This window comes from Eubalaena glacialis, chromosome 19 (assembly GCF_028564815.1).
Source record: "Eubalaena glacialis isolate mEubGla1 chromosome 19, mEubGla1.1.hap2.+ XY, whole genome shotgun sequence".
In the NCBI taxonomy this organism is placed as follows: Eukaryota; Metazoa; Chordata; class Mammalia; order Artiodactyla; family Balaenidae; genus Eubalaena; species Eubalaena glacialis.
The window spans coordinates 45647468-45665067 of NC_083734.1; the positions used below are offsets into that span (position 1 = coordinate 45647468).

General features: G+C 47.2%; 1 protein-coding gene and 1 non-coding gene across 2 annotated transcripts; one reads left to right on the forward strand and one right to left on the reverse strand.

Moving 5' to 3' along the window:
* Positions 1-4228: 4228 nt before the first annotated feature.
* Positions 4229-14165, reverse strand: PSMB3 (proteasome 20S subunit beta 3). The gene is made up of 6 exons (XM_061175359.1): positions 14057-14165; positions 13550-13734; positions 11319-11426; positions 7588-7765; positions 5270-5364; positions 4229-4339 (listed from the first exon to the last, which is right to left on the reverse strand). Exons 1-6 carry the CDS (start codon positions 14057-14059, stop codon positions 4291-4293), a joined length of 618 nt encoding a protein of 205 aa, XP_061031342.1. The 5' UTR covers positions 14060-14165; the 3' UTR covers positions 4229-4290.
* Positions 14166-14993: 828 nt separating this feature from the next.
* TRNAN-GUU (transfer RNA asparagine (anticodon GUU)) lies at positions 14994-15067 on the forward strand. Its single transcript has one exon. It is a non-coding gene; the product is annotated as a tRNA-Asn (tRNA).
* Positions 15068-17600: the final 2533 nt, after the last annotated feature.

Here is a 17600-nt window from a genome sequence, read left to right on the forward strand (position 1 = left end):
TCTCACCAGGAACTGGGGTCTTGGGATGAGACACGGTAAAACTTGTAGATAACTCCGCAAATGGAAAGAAAGTGTGTGGAACCATTTTGAATGAATGGATTGGTTTCCTTGGCTCCCTGCAAACCTGGCCAAGCTCAGCTTCTGGAGCAGGAACAAGCACCATCTCTGTGCCCAACCCACAGTATTTAGGTCAGGGAGGAATGGAGACCGCATTCTTGGACTCTACTGGGGCTGTCGGAACCCCTCTGGAAGAGGCAGACAGGGGCCAAACAACTGCCCTGGCCCCAGGAAGGGGCTCTAGGTAGCTCTGAACGTCAGCAGCAAGACCGCGAAGTGACCTGGAGAAGAACTTGGAACCAAGTGGCTCGTGGAGAAAACAAATTTGACTTAGGAAGGGATTAGTAGGAATAATGTTTGGACTTGATTTCCCCACCTCCTAACCAAGAATGAAAATTTGGATCTGCTCCTAGTCGAGCCCAGCATCTTCCAAGCTTTTCAGGCTGTCCTCTCGCAGCCTCCACAGCCTTGGGCTCCCTCGGCTTCCTGCATTTGGTCTGCTGATCGTGTCGCCATCATGTGTACGAAAAGTGTAACCAGTCGTTATCAGTTGAAGGTGAGCTCCCAGGTATCTAACTTCTTTAACATTGAGTTTTTGTGGGCTTTTGTTTTTGTTTTGTATATTGTTTACATTTTGAGAGGTAGCATTCTGTTTTAAATGCTCTTTTTGTTTTTCTGACAGTATTGTTGACCGGGTCAAAACATTTAAGCTGTGGTTTGGTGGATTTTAAATTTTGTTTATAGCTCATTCTCTGTGCTATCTTCAAAACCTTGGGTTTGGTCCTTTAACTCCTTTGGCATTCAAATGTTTAAAAGCTATTTATCTTGTTTTATACAAGTTTTTTCTCTTCTTTTTGTAACGATGAAGATGTTAAATTTGGTTTGCAGTCTGAATGTAGAGAAAGTGAAGTGATTCCCAGACCTTTGTGTTTTTTCTCCAAGTCCCACCATGCCCTCTCTGGGCAGAAGGTGTCTGAGGGGAAGTGACTACCCTCACCATCACTCTTTGGAGCCATGAAGAAAAGCTGAATGGTCTCATGGCATCCCAGAATAATTTGGTCTCCCAAGAACAAAGGCATAACAATAGGACATGGCTGACTGGGTGAGGCCTGGATGGGGATAGGGCAGGATTTTTCTCCATTCTCTCCCTCTGCCATTTAACCAGTCACAGCTTCTCCCGTCCTGCCCCTCTTCTGAAAGTCTATGGCTGAGAAAACTCTAGTCTCCCAGGTCTCCCCACCAAAGTAAGGGGTTCTCTGAAAACTCCACCTAGACCACTAGAAGGCGGCCTCTGGCCCTTGTTCCTATTAATGAACCACTGAGTCTTTGTCCCCCAGTGCAAGCTCATTCCCTGTGCCCTGCAGTTCGGGGGTTATGGGGCAGGCTAGGAAGCCAGCAGTTCCAGAAGCACAGCCTGAGGCAATGCTCGATGTCTCCTTATCTAGCTCAGGGGTTACTGGTCTGTGGGACGTGCTATGAGTCGCCCCTGTGGCTGCTCTCAGTGGCACTCCCTAGGTTCCCTCCACAGGCAGCTCGTCATCCCTTCTCCCTCTTCCTACTTCTGTTTCTCTTGCCTGTGCTTTAGGCCTCCAACAGGTACCCTGGTAGCGCTCAGGGCTTGGGACTACATACTCCTGCCCTACTGACTTTCCCCTCTTCACAGTCTGCCAGGGCCTGCCCCAGGGAGGTGGATCAAAGACCCAGGACTTTTCTCAGTAGCCAGTCCCACCCTCCTATTGTCTTTTTACCAATTCAGGTTGGGAGAGAGAAGAAAAGAAGGGACAGTGTGTTTAAAACAACCCTTAGAAAGCTCTGGCCTTAGACCTGTGGCTCCCCCAGTTCCAGGGACCTCACTTTTTTCTGGCAGAAATGTGGGGAGGAGGCTCCAGCCTGAGCACAGGAATCAAAGGGAAAACATTCAAACTGCCCCCAAATCTACCAGCCATCTGCAGGCGGCTCTGTGACACAGCCCTAGCCTTCTTCTGAAATGTGCCACTTACGGAAGAGTGTCTCCAGAGGGACGAGGAGAATCGGCTGTCCCCGGCGGGCAATCCTTTGGAGGCTGGGGAGGAAACTTCCAGAGGAGCCCCTTCCCCTTACTCAGAGCCATTTTGGGAGGAAGTGGGAACCAACAACCTTTGGGGGAAGCCCTGGTGCGGCTCAGCACACCCAAGCATCAGGTCAGGTCATTGTAATAAAAAAATGTGAATGAAGTTTAGATTCAGCTTTTCGGGGAGCAGGATAAACTACCACCCCACCATATGTGTGTGACTTCTCAATTTGCCACTGCAATTTCCTTTTTTTTTTAAATAGGAATTTTCAACCCCCTGTGCTTGTCTAATGTCTGCTCGGAACAATTCGAGACCCTGTTAACCGTTTTAAGATGCATGCATGTTAAGATGAATCTCCAACCTGAGGAAAAAAATAAAATTCAAAAAAGGTTTGTGTACACACCTGTTATGTATGAGTCCTTTGGAAATGAGCCTTTTATCTATCTTTTTCATAATTAAAAGGTTTTGGTCCCAGTTTTAGGGGCTGCTTGGGCTAAATCAGGATATGGCTTGAGTTTGGAGAAAGAACAGTCAATGACTTTGGTCACCCACTCTCAGATGCAGTTAATAAGCAATGGTTAAGAGCACAGGCACCGGAGCATCTGCCTGTCAGCTGCCATTACCACACTCGCTGAGGAATGGACCAACAGCCCCTCACTTCTCCGGCCGTGTAGAACCAACACTTGCTGGGAGCCACACACCCGACACACCTGTCCTAGCTCTCTCTTGACTAGCTATGTTGCTGACTTAACAAGTCACCTCTATGTGCCTCCGGTTCTCCATCTAAACTTTTAGCTTAAAATCTAGTGGTTCTCAAAGTGTGGTCCTGGACCAGCACCTGGGAATCATAAATTCTTAGGGCCTTCTGCAGCTCCGAATCAGAAACTGTGCTTTAACACAGTGACCCCCAACCTTTTTGGCACCAGGGATTAGTTTCATGAAAGACAATTTTTCCATGGATGGTTGGGGGGGATGGTTCAGGCGGTAATGCGAGCGATGGGGAGCGGCAGATGAAGCTTCGCTCACTCGCCCGCTGGTCCGAGGCCCAGGGATTGGGGACCCCTGCTTTAACAAGCCCCCCAGATGATCCTAATGGAGGCTAAAGTTTAGGAACTACTTGCTTATTAGGGCATCTGCTACAGGTTGCAAGCTGGAATCATTTGGGGAACTTTTTGAAAAAAGAGGTGCCCAGGCCCCTTTAAAAGGCCAAATAAATCAGGGATGGGATCAAAATACCTGTGTTTTAGAAGCTCCCTAGGTGACTAATATGCAGCCAAGGTTAAGAAACACTGATGTGGGGACTCCCCTGGTGGCGCAGTGGTTAAGAATCCTTCTGCCAATGCAGGGGACACGGGTTCGAACCCTGGTCTGGGAAGATCCCACATGCCACGGAGCAACTAAGCCCGTGCGCCACAACTACTGAGCCTGTGCTCTAGAGCCCGTGAGCCACAACTACCGAGCCTGTATCAAAACTACCGAGCCTGTGTGCCACAACTACTGAAGCCCACGCACCTAGAGCCCATGCTCCGCAACAAGAGAAGCCACTGCAATGAGAAGCCCGCGTGCTGCAATGAAGAGTAGCCCCCACTCGCCGCAACTAGAGAAAGCCCGTGCGCAGCAACGAAAACCCAACGCACACAAAAATAAAAAATAAAAAAAACACACACACACAAAAGAGAAACACTGATGTGCAAGGATATTACTTATGGATACTTGGCCAAATTTCTACCTGAAACAAAGAAGATTTAAGGGTTTTCCAAGAGTTGAGTAAAAAGGATGCTAGGCTTTGGAGTCAAATGGAACATGGGTTGACATCTTTGCCCTATCACAAAGTGGCCCTGGGCAAGTTATTGAACTGTCATTAAACAAGGATAATTAATGTATATTACCTTGAGTCAATATGATGATTAAATTCTAGAATGTGTAAAGCACTTTGTGCAGGGCCTAGCACATAGCAGGTACCCAGCAAGTGATTTGTAGATACTATCCCCACTGGTGGACCAGTGGAGCACGCTGCAAGTCAAGAAAACCTGAGGGCTGAGCTATACCCCGAGTAGCTATTTGTAACTGCCCAAGTGGGGACAGAGATCTGTGGTAAAACACTCAAAGACAAGCAGGAGTGAAAGAAAATCTTTTATTTAAAAAAAAAGAAAAAAAACAGTGGGCTCTGGGAAGAACAGAGTTAGTCCATTCGGGCCTTCAGTGTCCTCGTGGTGATTTTGTCCTTCTCACTGCAGAGGGAGAAAGTCACAGAACATCTACATCCATTCTAGACTGCAGAACAAACTAGAACAGCTGTCCTAACTCTGGGGTTAACTGTTTTGCCCATGTTACACTAATGTTAGCTTGTTTTCCTGGCCTGTGGTGAGGAAGGGGAGAATGGAGAAATTGCCATAGGTGGAGCCATCAAGAGTTGGGATGATTCAGGGCTGGAGTGTGAAGCGCTCCAAAGCAGGGAAGGAGCTCCCCAGGCCTAGAGAACAAGTAACTTAGGAAGGAGGTGTGAGGTGTTTCACTCCAGTGAAGGGAAAAGATCCTTGGGGTGGTAAATTCTCTGTATTAGCCCCAACCTGTTTTTCACGGTAATTAAGCAGGTTACCCCATAACAAAAGGGTCCAAATGCTTGTTCTGGGAGGTTCCCAAGGAAAGCTGTTGGGAGGATACCAGGTTCCTGGTGACAGCCCCAAACAAGTAAGAGGGAAAGAGGGTGGCAGTTAGGCATCTGGCTGGGGGGTTGGAAAACGTTCCCAGGGCTCAGTACACCACACAGTTGTGGGTTCCGTGCTGGTGTGAGCTGGGAGAGGAGAGGAGCCACCCAGGATTTATTCTGATCAATCTGCAGTAGCTCTGCTGTGGCTCATCCCCACAAAGGTCCCTGAGACTTTGGGGACAGTGTTCAGGAAGGAAAGAAATGTCTATTGTGAGCAAGGGGAGGAGACTCGGGGACACGGAGCCTCACCGGACAGAGGCCAGGGGAATCTGGGTAGGCTCCCACCTTAGCTGCCACCCTTAGGAAGCATGCATTTCTGCTATCCCGGGCCTGCTGCAAGCGCCTTTCTTATTTCACACCTGACTAGGGGGCTGGGAAGATGGGGTGTTTGTGCAGGAGGGGAGAGGCACGTGTGTGCAAAGCTTCCACACTTCTCCCAGTGCACACTTACATGATGTAGACAATGACTCCCATGCCTGACACTGCATCCCTGTCCACAGCATTCAGCATGGCTTGTGAGATGGTTTCAAACAGGTGTTCTGGATCCTGCCAACAGAGCAGAAACCTCTCAATCCCCAGAGCCTTGGACCCTCACTTGGTCTGGCTCCTTAACTCTCTCTTCTCTAGGCTCAAGGTGCCCAGCTCTGGCCCCTCCCGTGTCTGGAGTGAGGGATGGTTCCCTGGATGCGAGAAGCCCCCTCAGCTCCTTCTCAGAAGGCAGCAAGGTTACATAAGATATAGTTCAAGCCCTGCACTTCCTCCGCTAACCAGCAGTGTGACCTTGAGCAAGTCAATGTCCCTTCGCTAAGCCTCAATTCTTCTTCTGTAAAATGGGGAAAGAATCCCCGTGGCTCCTATGTGCTTTACCAGCTGTCTCATGGACTCTCCTCCTGGGTGGCTCAGAGGTATTGCACAACTCAACCTGTCCAACCATGAACCCATTTCCCCCCAAACCTGTTGCATCCACTACCTCCTCTATCTTGGTTGGCTTAGCTAGAAAACTCAAGTGTCCTCAGCATCTCCACCTCCCTCACTTCTGTTTTAAGTGACCAAGTACTCTAGACTCTGGCTGCCCCGCTCCCCCACTGCCACTCTCTTTGCTCAGGACCTCAGCGCCGCACCGACCTGCAGGCCTCTGGTTCCTCAGGTCTCTTACTGCCTTTGACACCATGTCAAAAGAAAAAGTTCCAATGAGGTATCACCTCTCACCAGTTAGAATGGGCATCATCAGAAAATCTACAAACAACAAATGCTGGAGAGGGTGTGGAGAAAAGGGAACCCTCTTGCACTATTGGTGGGAATGTAAATGGATACAGCCACTATGGAGAACAGTATGGAGGTTCCTTAAAAAACTAAAAATAGAACTACCTTACGCCCCAGCAATCCCACTACTGGGCATACACCCTGAGAAAACCATAATTCAAAAAGACACATGCACCCCAATGTTCATTGCAGCACTATTTACAATAGCCAGGTAAGTCATGGAAGCAACCTAAATGCCCATCGATAGACGAATGGATAAAGAAGATGTGGTACATATATACAATGGAATATTACTCAGCCATAAAAAGGAACAAAACTGGGTCATTTGTAGAGACATGGATGGATCTAGAGACTGTCATACAGAGTGAAGTCAGAAAGAGAAAAACAAATATCGTATAATAACGCATATATGTGTAACCTAGAAAAATGGTACGGATGAATCAGTTTGCAGGGCAGAAATAGAGACACAGATGCAGAGAACAAATGTATGGCACCAAGGGGGGAAGATGGCAGGGGGTTGGTGGTGGTGGATGAACTGGGAGATTGGGATTGACATGTATACACTAATATGTATAAAATGGATAACTAATAAGAACCTGCTATATAAAAAATAAAATAAAATTCAAAAAAAAAAAAAAGTTCCAACTGCTTGGCGTGGCATCCAAGGCATTTCCAAGTCTCATCCTGATTTCACTCTCCTCCTTCCTCTCGCCCCACATTCTGCCCACACTCCAGCAGCCACAGCGCTCTCTCCAGTCACTGAAACCACTGGGCCCCTCCTGTACTTCTGACCTTTGCACAGGCTGTTCCTTCTGCCTACCAGGCCCTTTCTTTCCTCCTCTTCCTGGCAAACTTCATTTCAACAGGTATTTGTGGGTCTGTCTTGTTTCATTAGACCGCAATAAGCCCTTGAAGACAGACTATCTGGTTTCCCCAGAGCCTGGCAGAGCGGGCACAACAGCCAACCCTGTCAGGTACTGTTCCAATCTTCCCAGGTGATTTCCTCACGCCACCACTCATAAGATATGAGTGAGATAGATTCATAAGATAGATTCTATTATTATCCCCATTTTACAGCTAAGGAAGTGGAGGCACAGAGAAGTAAAGTGACTTACCCAGAACATAACTAATGAGATGGTAGGTGGATCTGGGTTTCCAACCCAGACAACCTGACTCCACAGCCCATTCTTCTGAGCTGCCCCTAACCCTACACCTTGTTAACTGTGTGTTCAATGAATGGATATGAGAACGCTGTAAACCCAACGTGGGGAATTATTTGTTGTTGTAGCAAATATCTGACTGAGGTCTCTTCATGGAAGGTGCTCTCCCTGGGAGCCAAGGCCCTGGCAGATGGAGTTTCTGGACACCCTTCCAAGGCTCAGCAGCTGTGGCTTTCTCTCCTACCTGCATCATTCCTCCCATTACCTGCCAGGTAAACACATTTTCCCCTGATGGCCAAGGGGTGGGCACCTCAGAACCCAGCCCCGCTCCATGCCACCAACTCACCATGTTGGGCTCCCAGAGGGACTCGCACATCCCGTACATTTGTTCAGTGCAGGTACCACTGACTACAAAGTCATCAGTCACCATGGGGCAGCCGATAAGGTCTAGAGAGCAAATGAAGGGCTTAAAGGTCTTCGGGTCCAATCCAGCAATGACCGGCTCAGTGTAGTAGGGCCCAAACCTGTGGGGGCCAGGAGCAGAGAGAGAAAGTGGAGCTCAAGAACATTCAATTTCCTGTTCAGGCCTGTTCAGACAAGGCCCCGGCCCAGACCCATGGAGGAAAGTGGAGGGCGCGTTTGGGACAATCCCCTTTCCCCCTCTCCTGGCATCTAGCAATGCTCTAAGACTTTTTCTTCTTTTCTCTGACACTTACCTTCATATCCTCCTCACCCTGACCCTCTCTTCCTCTTCCTTTCTTTGGGAATTCTCTTTGGGAATTCTGTTGTTGTTGTTTTTTTAATCTACTCTCCCTATCCTCATCCAGGTCCTATCACCATTCAATCTTCTATTTATACACCTATACCTTTACTCCTTTCAAAAAAGGAATTTGAAGCAGTTTGTAGAAAAAACACTGAAAAATAAAACCAAACCGCTAAAACATAATGCCATTTGCAACAACATGGATGGACCTAGAGATTATCATACTAAGTGAAGTAAGTCAGAAAAAGAAAGACAAATACCATATGATATCACTTATGTGGAATCTAAAATATGACACAAATGAACTTATTTATGAAACAGAAACAGACTCACAGACATAGAAAACAAACTTATGGTTACCAAAGGGGAAAGGGAGTGGGGAGGGATAAATTAAGAGTTTAGGATTAGCAGATACACACTACTATATATAAAATAGATAAACAAGGCCCTACTATATAGCACAAGGAACTATATTCAATATCCTGTAATAAACCATAATGGAAAAGAATATGAAAAACAATATGTATATATATATATATATATATATATGTATAACTGAATCACTTTGCTGTACCAGAAACACAACATTGTAAATCAACTATACTTCAATTAATTTTTTAAAAAAAGTTCTTCCTATGCACCAACTAAAAAAAAAACCAACCCCAAAATCAAGAATACAAGACACTCAGACGAAACACAAAGTTTTGTTCTGAGTCTCCCAGCAGGCAAAGCAAAGAAGGATACTCAGTGAGCTGGGTTATTTTCATTGTTTGCCATTAGGAAGTAACAGCTTATCAGAAACTTGTTCTAGACCCTGAGCTTTGAGAAGAATCAATCTTAGGGATATTTAGATAGAAAATACTCAAAAAGTAATGGCCACTATCCTCAATAGAAACAGTAAGTAAACAGACATTTTCCATGTCTTATATCAGCTCTCAGTAATTTCTATGGGCATGATCTTAAGTTACAACTCTGTAAAAACTAATTCTGGAGATATGGGAACATATGTATATGTATAACTGATTCACTTTTTTATAAAGCAGAAACTAACACACCATTGTAAAGCAATTATACTCCAATAAAGATGTTAAAAAAAAAAAACTAATTCTAAATAAAAAAATAATAATTGTAAGGTGGAGGAAGAGGTTGGAGTAGCGTGCTTTGATCTGGCATTTCTCAAACAGATCCCTAGGTATCAAATTTCTCTAACAAATCTTAAATTTTGTATTTTCCTCTCAATAAACTGAAAACAAAGTTAATATAAGAATGTCCTGTACTATCTGGGTAACAACCTTAAAACTAAATACAACATGGCTCAGGGCCTGCGTTTGTACTTCCAGTCATGTTGATGTCACGGTACCACCTAAAGGTCAGTGTTTACTTTTTGCTGGCAGTGTTTCACAGAGGTGCTTGGATGGATTCTCTGGGGTCCATGAGAAGTTATTTACTTTAAAAAGGGTCTGTACATGGCTCAATTTTGCAAATCACTGCATTAGCCTATCCTGCTGGAAAATCAATGATTTCAGTTGGGCTTGTAGAGAAAGCTCCTGGTTACAGTAGCTAAGAATCTAGAATTTTCCAGGTCAGCCTCAATGTCCTGTATTTTTGCTATGAGTAAACATGAGCCATTAAATATATACCTAAATGTGAGTTAATCTGTACAACTTTGTAAGACTTCCTCCCTATATCTGAAACTAATATTGTAAATCAATTACACCTAAATTAAAAAAAAAAAAGAAAACTAAAGACCTCTCCCCCCACCCCCATGAACCAGTTTTAAAAAATCTTTTGTTAAGCCTTTCTCAATTTGGGATATTGATAAACATGGTTACTACATATGGCAGACAATTCATAGCTGAGGATATTAACATAAACCTAAAAAAAAGGTAACCATTTGTTTTGTTTATTTTTTAATAGTAAAAAGACAATAATATTGCTCCAGGTATGGAAATGGCAAAAACTTAGTTCTGAAAGCTAAAAAGTACTTTTGCAACTTTTCTATAAAGTCTAAAATTATTTCAAAATAAAAAGTTAAAAAAAAAAAGAAAGAAAAAAAGCTTAAGCTGTCTTCTTGCCACCCAGTCTTTTTTTTTTTTAATGGCCATTTTTTTTTTCTTATTGGAGTATAGTTGCTTTACAATGTTGTATTAGTTTCTGCTGTACAATGAAATGAATCAGCTATATGTATACATATAACCCCTCCTTTTTGGATTTCCTTCCCATTTAGGTCACCACAGAGCATTAAGTAGAGTTCCCTGTGCTATACAGTAGGTTCTCATTAGTTATCTATTTTATACATAGTAGTATATATATGTCAATCCTAATCTCCCAATTCATCCCACCCCTCCTTTCCCCATTTGGTGTCCATACGTTTGTTCTCTGCGTGTGTGTCTATATTTCTGCCCTACAAATAGGTTCATCTGTACTATTTTTCTAGATCCCACATATATGCTTTAATATACGATATTTCTTTTTCTGACTTACTTCACTCTGTGTGACAGTCTCTAGGTCCATCCACGTCTCTGCAAATGGCACAGTTTTGTTCCTTCTTATGGCTGAATAATATTCCATTTTATATATGTACCACATCTTCTTTATCCATTCCTCTGTTGATGGACATTTAGGTTACTTCCATGTCCTGGCTATTGTAAATAGCGCTGCAATGAACACTGGGGTGCATGTATCTTTTGAATTATGGTTTTCTCCATGTATATGCCCAGGAGTGGGATTGCTGGCTCATATGGTAGTTTTATTTTTAGTTTTTTAAGGAACCTCCATACTGTTCTCCATAGTGGCTGTATCAATTTACATTCCCATTTGCCACCCAGTTCTGCCCAGAGGTGGGTGGGGACAGTACCCACAGGGTTCTCCCTTCAATTTCATCCCAGCTTCTGCACTGAATTCTACAGTTAAGGGCCCCTTCTTTTCTCATCATAAAGTCCTCAAATGTCAAAAGTTAACATACCCAATTCCTAGGTTCCGTGTATTCCAGAGCATCTAATGACAACAGAATAAGCTCTTGGGTAAGGGTGGCTCCTGGCTGGGAGACGCCAGGGCACACTTTGGTAGCGTTAATTTTGTTTCCTGGGAGCAACTTCACTTGCTGTTTGCATTCCCTGCCTTCTTCTGAAGTAGCCCTTTCTTTCCTATTTGGTTGTTAGGTCCACAGAAAAGACCCAGAAAATAAGGATACTATCCAGCAAATAAGAAATGAGTCAACGAGGAGGAATCTCCTTCCTGGGTGCCCCCTCCACACTACTTGCCCAATCAAAGGTTTCTGCATTCCCCGTGTCCCAGGCTACATTTCTACTCACCGTTTCTCGTACAAGAGGTTGGCCACCATGCTCATGAGAGTGTAAGGCTTGATCTGCCGACCTTCCTTCAGCTCATACAGGTTCAGCCGGAACTTGAGGCGCTGGGCACTGTGGTAAAAGGAGAAAAGTGAGTTAGTAAATCATTGCTGAATGTCCCCTGGTGTCCGCCTCATGGAGGTCAGGAGGTGCCTAAGGAGACACACAATCCCAGCCCTTGCCAAGAGACTCCTCCCCATTTGCCAGTGATTTTCTTACCAGAAGTCCAGCCTCACATCCGCTTTTCAGTCTCGTCCAACACTTCTACCCATAGACACGCCACTCACTCTGCTCACCTTTATTCTCATACTTTTTTTTAGGGTGAGAAAAGGGGAGTTAAGAAGTGGATTCTCCCCCCACTTTTTTGAGGAATAGTTTATACAGTACACTCTGGGCAGGCGTCTGCCTGCAGACATAGTGATGGCAGCTTACAGTAGAAAGAGCAGTGAACTGAGAGAGCTGACCTGGGCTAAGCCTTCATCTTACCACTTAATTTTTCCATCCCTAAGATAGGGACAAAATAAGTCACCTTATTTTGTGAGATAATGTATGGGTGTTAATAAGCAGCAGCTGCTGCACTAAGGGACTGAAAGGCGCCTAAGAAAGTAGGCCACACCTCCTCCAGTCCCATCTCAGAGCCCAGGGACAGGCCCTGCAGGGAACAGACCAGTGACACACATGCTGCAAGCAGAGCAATGAGTAACAGGACACCAGAACAAAGAGCCTTAGACACGACCTAAGCTTCCTCATACAGGTGAGGAAACTGAGGCCCAGCGAAGTTAGCAATTACTGCCCACAAACATGCAAACTCGGTGAGAAGAGCCTCCTGAAGAAAAGGAAATAGTGTGAAGGGAACAGCAGTGACTGGAGAGAGGAAGGCTGATGGGGGCCTTCATACTGACAGGAATGCTAAGCTATCATTCTCTGATTCCACCAACAATGGAAAAAAAGGGCTGGTTGGGTTAGATTTCAGGAAGAATTTCCAAAATATATTGTTCTTGAGACTTTAGAGAGATTTAAGGGAAATGAGAGAGAAGATTTTCTGACAAGCTCCCACCCACCTTAGTGAACTATCAACCTTCTCAGAACAAAGTCTAGGAACTGCTGCTCCTTAGGCCACCTGTGACCACATCTTCCCTCTTGAAACGTTGACCCTCTTTTCCACTGGCCTCTCTTCTTCCCCAACTGCTGAATATACAGTTCAGCTCTGGAGCTGCAGCTTATTTTTTCCCTCTGTATATGTTGTCTCTCCAGAATCTGTTCCCATAGATTTAACAGATCACCAATGCCTATCCAGACCTGAGATATAATCTCAAGACCCCAACTGCTCAGAAGATGTTTCTACTTGGCTTGCCTTGTCCCTTTAAAATTGGTATCAAAATCAAAGTCATCACCTTTCCCCTAAAACCAGTCTTCCCAATTCCTATATTTCAGTCAACATGCTCAAAACAGAAATCATCTTTAAAACACTTCTGGAGTGCCTACATGCCAAGTACTAGAATAGATACTAATAACAAATAAAAAAGACACGAACCCCGACTTCAATGGTTAACTCTTTGGCCTCACAATATCCAAGTAGCCACTAAGGTTGGTCAGCAACAACTCTCAGAAATGCCTTCCTTTCCTTTCCCACCTCACCACCCCCATCAGAACCACAGCCTTCACACCCGGACCATCACAAGAGCCACCTATTTCATCTCCCAGACTCTCCCTTCTCTCACAGAACCACTGTCAACTAGGTAACTACTCTAGCAGTTAATATGCACCAGCTCATTATGGGTTAGTTATCTTTCTGTATGCCTGCCTTTTCTCCCAACTAGACCTGAAGTTCTTTAGGGGCTGAGCATGGGCTTTGGCCTCAGAGATTGGGATCCTGGGGGTCATTCATTAGCTTACATCTTGGGCAATACACTCTCTATGACCCTCAGTTTCCTCATCTGCAAAATGGGATAACAAAACGGTAACGTGGTTAACGGGATTAAAGTCCATGGATGTAAGGTGCTTTCCACAGTGTCTGGCACAGAGTAAATGCTGCTAAGTTGGTTCGGATACCACTCTATTGCTTACGGTGTTCGGCAAAGTCTCAGATTCACTGATGTTGTTTAGTAGATGACTAACACCCACGCCACTCAAGCCGCTAGGCAAGAATGGTCCAAGAAGAAGCCTGGGTGTAGGTGGGGACCCCCGACACTTACACTGTCTGGACGTCGGTGGCGAGCCCGGCCAGGCCGATGTACAGCCGGTCGCCCATGGGAAAGATCTTCTGGAAGTCCGTGGTCACCATCTGGGCCTGGATCCCGAAGCGCCTGTCGGCAGCGATGGCCACACAGTTCTTCCCCTTCATGGCCATGACGGCCCCTCCGTTATAGGACATAATAGACTGAAGCAGACAGAGCGGAAGGGCTCAGCGCGAGGGGCCAAACGCGGCCCGGCGCAGCCCCTGATTCGGAGGCTCCTGTACGCATCGTCCTCCACTCTGGAGGCGCCTGGATGCCCTGAACTCCAGCTCTGAGATGAGCGCTGTGAGGCTGCGAGGAGTCCCATTCCCTGCCTCGGTCCTCACCGCGGTCCGCTCCCCCTTCAAACTGGAGCCGCTTCCTTCAATCGACCACCAGGCCTCTCCGCCTCCCAAACTCCCCATGACACTCCTCCCCATTCCTCAATCCCTACCCCGTGTCCCTTCTCCTTGCTCCCCACCTCACCATGATTGCGGCGTATTAGGACCTCCAACAGCCACAATTTCAGCAAACCTGCTATGGGGCTCACTGCGCAACCACTCTCGCTGCTTTCTCTCTATTGGCTGGGAGGCCGACCCTTCCGGAACATTTTGGCTTCCTATTGGCTGTGCATCTTTGTCAGTCATCAGACAGGAGTTTGGTTGAGAAGCCAAAACCAAGGGGAGGAAAGCGCAAAGTGAAAAGTCACTCACAGTGCGGAAGAGCCCGGCGTCGCGGTGCAGGCTGGTATAGCGGTGGACTCAGTCTCTGGGCGCAGGAGACGCCGGCCGGAACCTGCGCCCACGTGGGCTAGTGAAACCCGAGATAAGGGCCTTTGGCTCCAGTGAAGGGCCACGGGGTTGGTTAAGAGCACGCTGTGTGGGTCGGGCATATTACTCATGAAGCTTGTTTCATTTATTCATTCCAGAAATCCTTACATCTGTTGTATGCCAGGCACCATGCTAGGCTCTGGACATGCACTGGACTAGAGCTGTGCCTAGTATTTAAGAGGTGCCCGTAAAGTGCGTGTTTACTCTTGCGACGGGGAGGGGCACAGGGAGGGTGTCGCGGGTATTCTGCGGCTGCAGGAGTTGGGCTGCAAAGGGGACGTTTGGAAGCCGAAGGTGGTTCTGCTTTGGGGGACTCTCAGCAGGTCGACTTCACGTATCCCCAATCTCAGATCACCCTAAAGAGGTACATCACGGGCTTCCCCAACTTTAAGATCCAGAGGAGGCAGGCGACGATTTCCGCCACCCCCGAGCCAATGGAGGGGAGGCGAGCACGTCCCGCCTGCTCCCCTCCCCAGATCCGGACCCTTCTTTGGGTCTGACTTCTTTCGTCCGGTTATGGAATTTCCAAGTCCTGCACTGTCGCAGGCTCACTCCCATTGACTCGGCTCACTGCCACACAAGTAGTCATCACCGTCTCTGTGGCGCAATCGGTTAGCGCGTTCGGCTGTTAACCGAAAGGTTGGTGGTTCGAGCCCACCCAGGGACGCTATCTACTTTTTTTTCCACCCTGAAAAGGAAAACCTAAAGGCATTATTCTCCCAACCGCTGTAAAGCCAAATTTTGTATTGAAATAGCAGGGACAACACTTTTTCTATAGCTAATCAGAGGGTCGTTGTGACTGAAAATTCGTTGTTGTTCTGTTAATGACGGGATAATGTCTCCAGCACTTCCCTCCTCCGCCTACCTCCCACCCCGCCCCCAAGCTGGATTGCAGGAAAGGCAAAGACAGGTTTTTGTCTCACCATGCAATACGTTTAACGTTGCATTTTTCGTAGGATTAAGAATGAATTTGCAGTGGAGGTTGAACAGTTTTCCATTGTCTGCTTCAATCAATGTTACAATCTCGAAATATTACATTTGGAAAGGAATAAAGTAGTGCGAGAGACAAAGGCAGTGGCAAATTGAGGGATGAAGAGAAAGGTGAGAAAGGGAGAACACAGCTGTCATATACGGAGCGAGACAGAAAGAGGGGACATGACAGAGAAATAGGCGGGTGAGTGGAAGGAAGACCCGGAGAAAATGGAGAGAGGGAAAAGAGAAGCAGTTAATATGAGAAGCATGAGAAAAAATAAATCAACAACAACAAAACAGGTTTTTTTCTAGAAATACAGAGACGTGGGGAAGAGGATGCTGAAATAGAAGCAGAATCTGACAAAGGACATTGTTTTGGGGAGAGAGAAGGAGTAAAGAACACAGGTAAAGATAGTCATAATATCACTAGAGGAGCTGCCCTCTCCTACCATTGTCATCCTCTTCCAGGAGATCTTATCCTCGCAGTATCCCTTGGTATATGTGCTGGAAATAATTACCTGGATTCCCGAGTTCCTGCCCTCTAGAAACTTCTGGTCTATGACACACACAGTGACTCTTCTGATGAAGAGTTTGTCAGCTAGGTGACCTCCTGAAATACTACAACTAACACAATGGAGGGGAAGCTATGGCATCTCACGTCCGCCAGAGCTGCCTCCCTGGGCTGGGAGTGGGAGCCTCCACTTTTAAGAGGGGCTAAGCTAAGGACTCTCTCAAGCAGTTCCCTTCCACTTTTGGTGTCTCCTCAAGACTGGGCTGAAAGGAAGCCTCTCTGAAAGCCTTCCCCAGTGCTCACCCACCCTTACCTCGAGTTTACAGGGGCGGGGGTGGGGGGTGGTAAGCGGCAAACGGAAGGATACACAGTGCCCATAGAAGCTAACGGGACAGGCTGTGTAACCCTCCGGCTTGCCCGCGCCGGCCTGTGAGCACCTCGTGGGGCAAAAGCCCGGCTCATCAGCTTTATATCCCCTGTGCTTAGTGTAGTCTTTGACAATGGCAAAGGACAGGTACTTCTTTGTCGGGAAACCTGGGAACTTCAGAAGTGAGAAAGGTTTGGTCAGAGGTTCTCCTGATAAAGCCAGAAAGGCCAGGGATGTGGGGACTGGAAAGTGATGGAAGTGATTAAAATGAAGCTTTAGTGGGTAGTGGGGTCTTCTGTCTTGTGGTTTTGCTCGTGATTGGCGCTTAATAACTGTCTGAGGAACAAATGAACGGATCCCCAGTGAGCACGGTCGTCCCCTTGGGCAGCACTCCAGGATTAAAGGGCCGCAGTGGGGACTCAGAGGGACGTCAGCCTTCTTCCCAGTAGCTGATATCCTCCCACCTTCATTCAAGACAGCCCCTGGGTGCCCCCTGTGGATCATGGGTGAGACCGAGACCTTCGCGAAACCCCTACAGGTTTCTCTTGCCCGGGATCTTCTAGCCCGAAAGGAGTGGCAGACCAGGAGTCCCTGCTGCACTCCCCTCCCCGCAGGGGACTGTAGAGGATGCGCTAGCCTTCCCGGGCAGAGTCCAGGATGCCGGCAACACACTTGCCCTAGGGACAGTGGGCGTGTCCCCGCCAAGAGCCCCCTTTCCGTGAAGGGCGGAGAACTCCCGGTCTCCCCGCACAAGGAAGGAAAGGAGAGCAGGTGACCGAATCCTCCCCGGCCCTGCTCCCGCGGGTTCTCAGACCACCCCCTCTGGGCGGAAATCTCTCCAGCCCTTCCTCTTCCTCCCCGCCCCCACTCAGTGGGTGTGCGCCAAAGACTGAAGCTGGGGTCACTTGGCGGCCAGTGTCCGCAGGTCTTCTGGTCGCCAGCCAAAGGGTGAAAGCATTCAGCCCGGGGGCCTCAGCTTCGGGTCTGCCTGGGCTGCGAAAGAGGAGGGAAGGAGGAAGAGGAAGGCGGTCGGATGCTTGCTGAAGATTCGTTTCCTAATTTCCTAACTCGAGCCACCCACCGCCAGTGCGCTTAATGGCGCTTCTGGCCGGCTAATCGAGCTCTTTGGAGCGACTGACATAATGATCATCCCTAATAAATCCTGAATAACGAATACGCGAATCGATCGTCCTAATGAGGCGGGCCCACGGTAGTCTCCATAACGTAGTATCGATCGGCTTCCCCGGCGCCGGCCTCAGCTGCTGCTCCCAGCTTTTCCAAGATCCCTCCTAGTTTTCTCCTCCCGGCGGGAGCCACTGGGTACCGGAGCCCGGAGCGACGATCGGAGTA